This window comes from Andrographis paniculata, unplaced genomic scaffold (genome assembly GCF_009805555.1).
Source record: "Andrographis paniculata isolate CXL003 unplaced genomic scaffold, ASM980555v1 Contig55END, whole genome shotgun sequence".
Classification (NCBI taxonomy): Eukaryota; Viridiplantae; Streptophyta; class Magnoliopsida; order Lamiales; family Acanthaceae; genus Andrographis; species Andrographis paniculata.
Window position 1 is genome coordinate 3163018 of NW_026137590.1, and position 10298 is coordinate 3173315.

The window sequence follows — 10298 nt, forward strand, 5'->3', positions numbered from 1 at the left end:
TTTAATAAATATAAAAATTTGTACAAATTATATTTAATTTGGATTTAAAGCGGGTCATATTCTCTAAATGAGTCATTTGATTCTCCTTTCAGGTCGATTTGTTTTCTAACTTAATTTTCGATGGTTTCTTTGATCCGAAGAGATTTGGTCTTCAATTTGACTTTATCGAACTTTGGAGGGTTTTGGTCTCCGTGTGGGTAATTTGATTGTCGTCTTTGGATTTGATGTCCTCTTTGGACGATCCAAGACTTTGATCTTTGATCTTTGATTTTGCCGCTTTTTGGAGAGTTTTGGTCTCCGTGTGGGCTATTTGATCATCGACTTTGGATTTGATGTCTTCTTTAGACGATCCGCGGCTTTGATCTTTGATTTGGCTTTGCCGACTTTTGGAGGGCTTTGGTCTCCATATGGACGATTTGATCGTCGGCTTTAGATTTCATGTCTTCTTTGGACGATCTGAGGCTTTGATCTTTGGTTTGACTGTGCCGCCTTTTGGAGAGCTTTGGTCTCCGTGTGGGTGATTCGATCGTCGGCTTTGGATTTGATGTCTTCTTTAGACGATCAGAAGCTTTGATCTTTGGTTTAGCTTTGCTGGCTTTCGGAGAGCTTTGGTCTTCGTAGGGGGCGATTTGATCGTCAGCTTTGAATTTAATATCTTCTTTGGACAATCCGAGGCTTTGATATTTAGTTTGGCTTTGCCGCCTTTTGGAGAGCTTTGGTCTCCGTATCGGCGATTTGATCGTCGGCTTTGGATTTGATGTCTTCTTTGGACGATCCAAGGTTTTGATCTTTGTTTTGACTTTGCCGCCTTTTGAAGAGCTTTGGTCTCCGTGTAGGCGATTTGGTCATCGGCATTGGATTTGATGGTCTTCTTTGACGATACGCGGCTTTGATATTTGATTTGGCTTGCTGCCTTTTTGGAGAACTTTGGTATCCGTGTGGGCGGCATAATCGTCGGCTTTGGATTTGATGTCTTCTTTAGACAATCCAAGACTTTGATCTTTGGTTCGTCTTTGCCACCTTTTGAAGAGCTTTGGTCTCCGTGTGGACGATTTGAACGTTAACTTTGAATTTGATGTCTTTTTTGGACGATCCGAGGTTTTGATCTTTGGTTTGGTTTTGCCGCATTTTGGAGAGCTTTGGTCTCCATGTGGGCGATTTGATCGCCGGCTTTGGATTTGATGTCTTATTTGGACGATCCACGGCTTTGATCTTTGGTTTGGCTTTGCAGCCTTTTGGAGAGCTTTGGTCTTCGTGTGAGCGACTTGATCGTCGGCTTTGGATTTGATATCTTCTTTGGACGATCCGAGGCTTTGATCTTTGAGGAGGTGGATTTGGTGTTCCATGACACTTTTAGTGGCTGTCTCTTTGACTTTTGGATCGAAGAGGGCCTGGTTGATACTTTTGACGAAGAACGCGACAAACACCTTTAAGCTTTGAAATGAACTTGGGAGGCTCTTCATTGGCTTTGATAGATCTTTCAACGGTTTTTGGAGCTTTGATCCTTTCTCCGGCTTGGGCATATGACGAAGAACGTTAACTCCATCGATTCGTCAACCAATATTGGATCATTTGTCCAAATCAGTGACTTTCGACGAAGAACGCTTCGAAAGAAACGAAGAACATGAAGAATAATACAAAGAAAGTCTAGAGACTTACTCATTTGCTTGAATCTTCGATGTAACTTTGGTGTGTCAAATGAATTGGCTATGACCCCTATATATAGCGGAGGGGTGATATCGGCTTCCTTTTTTAATAATGCCACATGGTGCGTCTTGATTGGCCAACAGGAAGATTTTATTATCTTTCCTAGATATTGTTTTCCATTCTTGAATAATTTGATTTTGCGTCTTTCTTTCTCGCGAAGTTCTTTATATCATTGCCTTTTTTCGAAAGATATTAATTATAATACTTTCTTTATTGACAAGATTTATTTATTTGCTACCAAATTTATTATGACTCTATTTATGCACGTAATATTTGTACAATATTTTCTATTTTAAGCAGAATTTTGCATTAATGATTAATATTTATTGTACCAAAATTAACATATGTGTATAATTAAATATAATATATTTATTTTATTGAAATTTTATTTTTTTTCAAAATGCATGATATTTAATTTAATTTAAATATTTAATTTTTAACGTACATATAATGTATTTGATATTTTGAATGATAAATATATATTATATATTTTAATTACCGGTCAAGTGAGGTTGAGGAGGAACCTTCAACTTGTATAACAAAAAAAATGGCAAATGACACATGTACAAAAAAACCAACAAAAAATGTATGTTAAAAAGAATATTACTTTATGTAAAATGATATTAAGTATTAGAATTTTCTCACCCAATTAAAAATTTTCAGCATATTTCTTGATTAATATTATAAAAAATGTAATATATACACACAAAAAACTTTAATAAATATTCTATTCATTTAAAAATAAAAATCAATAATTTAACACAAATGATTTTTATATTATGGATGCATTTTCTTATATCTAACATAATTTTCTTTTTTTTTAAAAAAAAAAAAAAAACCAATTACACACACAACCGAACAAACACACCAAATTTTTAATATGTAAGAATAGGTTTATTAATATAATATGCTAACAAATATTATTAGATCAACACTTAATAAATAAAAGAAAATGTGTTTGTGGATGTTATGAATAATTACACGGGTATGTTGTCAGGGGAATGGAGTATGTTGAATATAAAATAAGATTCTTTATTTACGATAAATAATGCAAAAATATTTTTGAAAATATAAATAAATAAATAAAGCGTTTGTTTTTTTCAAGGGTTTGAAGTCTAGGTTTTAGATTTAAATAGTAAAAATATTAAATTAAATAATTATATAATGTTATATAAATAAGTATTGACTTCGTATTTTGAATTTATATTAATAATATAAAAATAAAAATTAAATATTTAATTTCATATGTTTTTAAGAAAATTTTTGATGAACATAAAACAATATGAAGAAATATATGATGAAATACATACTTGTGTGTTTGTTTAAGAGATTCTTGGGAGTTTTTACGCTTATTCTAGTTTTTTTATTTTAAAAATATCAAATGAAACATTTATTTTTTATTTTATATATTTTATAAAAATATAATTTTATATTTAAAATATCACATCAAATAAAATAAAAAAATTTTAAATTTTATTACTCAAAATCGAAACATCCAAACAAGCAGACTCGTGACGATTCTAAATAAGCTTATAAAGTGATAACCCATCTTCCAATACAACTACATATAACTACATATGTGAATATGTGATGGGGTATCATTGATAAAACCCCACAGTACAATATTCCACCAATCCATCTATCTATCCGTCCATGTAAGGCTAGAGAAAGATGAGTAAAGCACGTGCCATACTATATATATATATATATATATATATATATAATACTGAATTTTGTAGCTGAATTTAAAATTCAATACTATTTTGAAAAGTACGTCATGTGTTGTTTGGTAGCATATAATATTATTATAGAAAACACATTGAATGTATTAATATAATACAAATATAGCACATGAACTAACAACATATGTTATAGTCTTGGAAAAAATTGCAAAAAATATTCCTCATATATGTCATATTATCACTTTTTTCCTATATTTATCTTGTTGACAAATATATCCCACATATTTGCAAAAGTCGTTATTTTTATTCTTTGGCCGCGCGTAGCCGTGCGTGACCGCGTGTGGGGTGAATGTCACGAGCGACCAAATGACATAAATAGCGACTTTTAAAAACACGTAGGATATATTTTTCCAGAGAGATAAATACAGGACAAAAGTGACAATGAGGTATACATAAGGGATATTTTATGCAATTTTCTCTATAGTCTCGTACAACACACGCAAGAATTAATTTTAGCACATGACATACTCTTATATAACATATTAAATAATAAACAAAAAACACATGTCCTTATTCCACACAGAATGCGTTGTATGTAATATAAACACGTCCTATTTGTATGAGAAATCAGCAAGATACCGAATTTTCTAAATCAACACCGTAACCATTCTCATATATATATATATATATTGTGAATAACCATTAATCACGAGGAGCAAGAGCTCGAACTAGTGAGTAGGAGAGCGAGAGCGAAAGAATGAAGAGCCAAGAAGCCCGGTCGACCTCTTCATGTTCCGCGTGCAAGTTGTTGAAGCGACGATGCAGCCCGAGCTGCCCGTTCGCGCCATACTTCCCGGCGGACGAGCCCAAAAAGTTCGTAAAAGTGCACAAGGTGTTCGGCGCCAGCAACGTGAGCAAGATACTTCAGGAGGTGGCCGAGTGCCGGCGCGAGGAGGCCATGAATTCCCTCGTCTTGGAGGCCGAGGTCCGGCTGCACGACCCCATCTACGGCTGCATCGGCGCCATCGCGTCCTTGCAGCGCAAAATGGCCGAGCTGCAGCACGACCTCGCCCTCGCCCAAGCCCGCCTCGCCTGCTACCTCGACCACCACCACCCGCCGTTCCTCGTAGAGGCTTCTAATTTCAACGTCGAGCTGAGCCCCAGCGAGCTGATCATGGCCGATGGCGATCCGTTCTGTTCATTTCAGTTTCCATAACTGTTCTTTAGTTTCGAGTGTTTAGTTCATTAGTTTACGTTGATTGAGTGCACTAGTGTTGTGTTGGTTTATTCCTACCTGTTTGTGATATACTCTTTTCTATCAGGATAATTATGCCCTTTTTGTGTGTGTGTGTGTGTTAAATTTATATATATTTTGTTTGTAGTAAGTGAATTTAGTCCTTCGTAATTTTATTGTATATCTATTTTAACATGTAAAGATTAATTTACAACTATTTTTTATATTTACCAAGTATTTTTATTTTTTGTTGTTAATTCTTTTTTAACCAATTTTTATAATGCTCTTACTTTATTTTTTATCTATTTTATTTTTATATTAAAATACTATTATTTTTTAATGTTAATATTCAATAAAAAAGAAATAATTATTTCGGACAAAGAAAATACATAGATATATATATATATCTAGAAGAGGGTGGTTTATGATATTTTATACTCACTCCTTCTATTCAAATTAGTATATTTTGGTCTGACACAAAAATTTTAAAGAAAATAATACATAAATATATTATTGAAAAAATAATAAAAGTAAAAAAAGTAGGTGGGTTATTTTTAAAATTTTAATTAGTAACTAAAAAAAAAGGAGAAATGCAATAAATATAGTGTTATTTGTTTTAAAAGAATAATAGTTAAATATTAATTTTTTTATTTAAAAAATTAGGAATAATGTCAATTTAGCAGACGAATTAAAAGAAAAATAAAAATAAATTTGATATCACACATTAATGTAGAGTTTAAGAAAAGTAATAATTTTAATTAAAATATTATAAATTTGATACTATGTCTATATATGTTTCTTGTTATGCTTTAATAATAATAAAAATATATATATTTTACAATCTAAGGAAAATATATGTCTGATATAAATTTGTTATCATCAGAAAATTACCGTCGACAGCCTACCAGACGTTTTTACTGGACGAAAGAATGTAAAGTGTAGTTTTCGGGATAAAAATTGATGAGGATTGAAGAAATTGTAAAAGATAAATTAGAACTCAAAGCTTGCAAAACATTAGGAAGAGTTGTAAAATAAGAATAAAGTAAAGTGATTTCATTTGATAAAAGAAATATATGTATATAAAGCATCAAGTGAAAGAACACAAAAGAAGAAAAAAAAAATGCAATAAAAAGGTAAGAAAAAAAGTAACCAAATTCTGGAATTTTAATTCTGGATCAGCCCATCTATGTGTGTTTCTTTTTAATCTCCCATCAATAATGACTTCATTCATTAGCCTAATTATTAATTTTTGAAAGATTCTTACTAAAGAGTTTTATAATCATCCCCCATTAGAAAAATAAAATAAAATCCATAAATCATTATTCTCTCATCCGATTCTAAAATTGTGTCACCCCGGCTCGCAAGTCACGCAAAGCCGAGCATGTCGAGATCATAGACCGGTCCCACGGATCAACACGAGTTTTTTACAGTGCGTTTATGTCCTCATTCATGCGCACCTTGGAAGAAGATCACCCATCCTCTAGAGTTCTTTCAGTAGGATTCTCGAAAATAAATATGTATATTGTTGATATGAAAAGTTTATTCAATCTATTTAATCTATATTCAACCTCGAATGGTTTGACACCGGCTCATCCACGGGAGTTGACAAAAATCCAAAATTTTTCTTCCACTTTTTAGTAATATCTCAATATACTATCCAAAAACATCATTAGGCCTAAACTTTGGAAATCCATTGGCCCTCGTACTATGATTCTAAATTCAATATTTTTTTTGGTCATGTTCAGTAATATCCTCTAAAAATATTGTATAATTCTTACATTTTTTTTCTTGAATTACATAATATTTAATTGAATTGGAAAAATTAAATCCAACTTCCCTACTCGTGTCTCTCTGCCGAAATTGATCTCCAGTGCGAGGCACAATTTCAACCATCAACGACGACGACAATACCTTCGCCGGAATATTCCTCCTGGACGGCGGCGGCTAAAGTGGCCACGAACAACTCTGGCAGAACAAATGTCAACCTGCACAAGGCTCTGGTTGACTTCTCCGATGTTTTCCGAACAACTTCTCCTCCGGCAATCCCGAATGCTCCGATTTAGCCTCGACACACTTCTTCCGCAATCGCTCCAAACTCTGATTGCTTTCTTCCTTGTTGAACAGTTCTGCGTCTCCATTGTTCTTGCTTCAATTTTCTCCGATGAACAAAGCTGCGAACATCGATTTTTCTCCGGTTTCTTTATCGGCAAAGGGATTCGAATCTAAGGCTAAGCCCATGGTGCAAAATGACCCGAAGTAACCACGCTGTAAGGTAAGAGGTCGGCTAAATACTATAAGTCTCGACACCTACCGGAATCAGCACAAAGAAAAGGCTTCGGAACCTCACCAGAAAACCTCACCGGACTTCATCGGAATACCTATCGGTTTCTGCATCTCCTCCTCTCTATCTCACTTTTTCACTCTCGGTGGTTGTAACTACTCAGTCACCCAAAACTCCAAAACTAAATCATCCCTCTGAAAATAATCACCCAATAACAAATTAACTAAAATGGTTACGGATTGGTTATAAGGGCTTGGTTTATGGTTAAATGGAAATGGGCTTCGGTTTGGATTAAAGGGTATAGACCCAGTCCGGTGGGCAAAGGAATGGGCCAATTATTGTATTATCGAGGGAGCGTCTGGGTTAGGCCTCGAATGGCTAAGATTTCCAACATACTCGGCCTAATTTTGTCATGATTTAATCAAATCTCAAATATATATTTACATAGATATAAACTTACATATACCAATGAGTTCCATTGTATCCTTTTGTCCCTTCTGCATCCAAAAACAAATATTATGCAGAAGAAACATATCACATGTGATCACACAAGTCCGAATATATACCTAGATTCTCACACAGCAACCTAGCACATTGTATAAAATTTCTACAAGACAAGAGTATAAGCAAATTTAAACAGATTCAACCCAATGAATTTACATATGGTAAATGAACACAAAAGGAAAGCAATTCAACAAAACTCATAATCACAAAAAAGACGTTCTATCTTATTTGACGTCAACTAGAGAACACTCAGCTTTAGACCGTCAGAAAGTTTTAAGTACTAAACTCTAGAGCTCTATCGCATACCTCTACGGACTAAGTACAAAGTTTTACAACTTAAACACCTGGATTGATCGACCACTATTACTAAGATCTCCGGAGACTCAACCACTTACACATTCTAACCTAGAAGAATACTAAGTAACCAAGGAGCAAACTTAGAAGAACATAAGTAACTAAAAGGAATGCTAACCCTATAAAAACACTAAGCAATTACGAGGAACAATAATCACAAAAAATCTTGTTTGGCCGAACACTACCATAAACAATACTCAGAAATACAATCACAAAGCATTCATAAAGAAACACCAAGAAAGAATACACACAAATATTCTCACATGTAGTTGATCGAAGATTTTTGGAGAGTTTTTAAAATATCTTTTAAGATACAAAAAAAAGGATATATGTATAAAATGAAAATAGTGTCGTGCGTGTTCATGTAGTAACTCCAAAAACTTCATCAAAAATAAAAAAAAATCTCTTTAACCGGTGAGTGTCCGGGTCGAACTCAGGGAATATGCGAATATCCTATATCTAATTAGAAAAAGTGCAATGAGTTAATGCAATCGAAGAAATTGAAAAGATAAATTGCGAAAATTAAATCTAACTAAAAAGCGATAAAATATACGTATCTCGAAAAGGATGAAGCGAGGCGTTTGTGTCTGACTTTTGCGTTCCTTAATGGCTAGATTTCCATGGATGAAATGAGCGGGATGACGATTGCGTAATAGCGAAAGATATATGTATAACTGCGGAGCGGCTCGGAGGAATGAACGTGATCGCATTTGCTCGGTTAAGCCGATTCTCGACTCGGTTGGTACTTGATCTTGGGGGATTTACAACGAGGCTTCAGCGACACCCGGCGAAGAACATTATAAGCAAGAAACCCTACTGTCACTAGGAATCTCTGTGACCCAATAGACCCCCGCCTATGCCCCATGAAATATTCTTCCAACCGTTCCGCTAGTGGCTCTACCCCTTTTATTACCTCTCTTTAATCAAAATCGAATTCAGAACAGCAACTAAGCAGGTTGACAAGGCTCCCGCGTACTTAGCTACGTTGAACTACCCGGAAACCGCTTTTGGCGCATAACAGGGCTGAAATAGTCGATTCTTTTGTCGCCCTTCCGCAACCTTGTTGAAATCCAACTTGAACAATTCAAATCGAACATAAAATTTTCGGGTGAAGGTGAGGTGGAGAAATATGATAGGAATTTTACTAGCTAAAATACTATGCAGAAATTAAAAGAAAAAAAGGGAGAAAATCAGTTTGCTCGCAACGCAAAACCGAATATCTCGTATTATTAAACTAGATAAAAATACGGAAGAAAAGAAATAGAGAAAATGGAATGTATATTATTGTGTATATATGGTGTATATATATATCTATGGTGTATTTATATGGTACAATTAGATGGGATATTTATAGGGAAAAAGCTTCTAGAAGCTTGGCGGTTACAACCGCCAATAAATAACTACTTCTAAAAATAACTACTAACTACCTCTAAAAATAACCATAAATAACTAACTCTAAAAATAGCTACTAATATAACTACCTATTTTCCAGAAGGTTCTAACAACAAGATCATTATTTGTTTTTTATACGTATATTTTAAATATTTGTATTATATTGATTTGTTGTAAATAAGACAAAAAATATTATGGTGTAATATAAAAATAATAATATTTATATAATGTAGTGTAAGTTATAAAAATTATGTCAGATAAATAGTACAATTGTTAAATTAAAAAATAATATATTTCTTTTGGGACAAAAACAAAATAATATTATTCTTATGAGACGAATAATTAATATTAAAAAAATATTCATCTAAAACACAAAGGAAACAAACTCTTTATCCTCACTCCCAGCAAAATTAATATTGATTGGTCCACGCACTTCACAATCAAATACAAATAATTATGGTCCGTAAGGGATGGTCTGGTTGTGTAAAGTTTAGACCTGTGATCGTGAGGTCATGGGTTAAAACTCCTACGTTTCAGGTCACCTGTCATACATGGTTCGCCTAGTGTGATTTTTCGGATGTTAGGTTCGGCCGGTGATTTACTCAGTGCACATTTTCGGATAACGGAGTTTCCAACTTAAAATCAATTGGTGATAGGTGGAGTTGTGGGACAATATTCAACATTTTATTAGACCTAATTTACAGGCTCTTATATTCGCCAAGGGGTTTACGTAGGTATTTAATGTAATATTCTATAATAAATAATAAATATTTTAAAATAAAATTGAGATTTTAAAACTTCAGCATGCATTAATGTCATAGGTTCAAATTTTGAGGTTTCCAATTTTTATCGGTCACAAATAATTTATCTTATGTAATTTATTTTATTAAACTTACTTTGTAAGTTATTAAATTTAATTAAGAATTTACTTGAAACGGCCAATAAGAATAGTAGCTGTAGTTCTTTCACGTCATAAAAAATAAAATAATAATAATATGTAAACAAGAATTAGTATTAGAAAAGGGACGGAACAAAAAGTATTGGATTTTGCATAAAAACATTGGTCCCGGCTAGGTGAGTGAAAGGTCGAATTTACCCTTTTATAAAATTATGTGAAATCCGTTGCCCCGACTTTCTGGTGCAA

At 33.4% G+C, this 10298-nt stretch overlaps 1 protein-coding gene across 1 annotated transcript; it reads left to right on the forward strand.

Annotated features, from left to right (window-relative positions):
• Positions 1 to 4129: 4129 nt before the first annotated feature.
• LOC127256387 (LOB domain-containing protein 21-like) lies at positions 4130 to 4695 on the forward strand. Its single transcript, XM_051282375.1, has one exon. It carries the CDS (start codon positions 4147 to 4149, stop codon positions 4603 to 4605), a length of 459 nt encoding a protein of 152 aa, XP_051138332.1. The 5' UTR covers positions 4130 to 4146; the 3' UTR covers positions 4606 to 4695.
• Positions 4696 to 10298: the final 5603 nt, after the last annotated feature.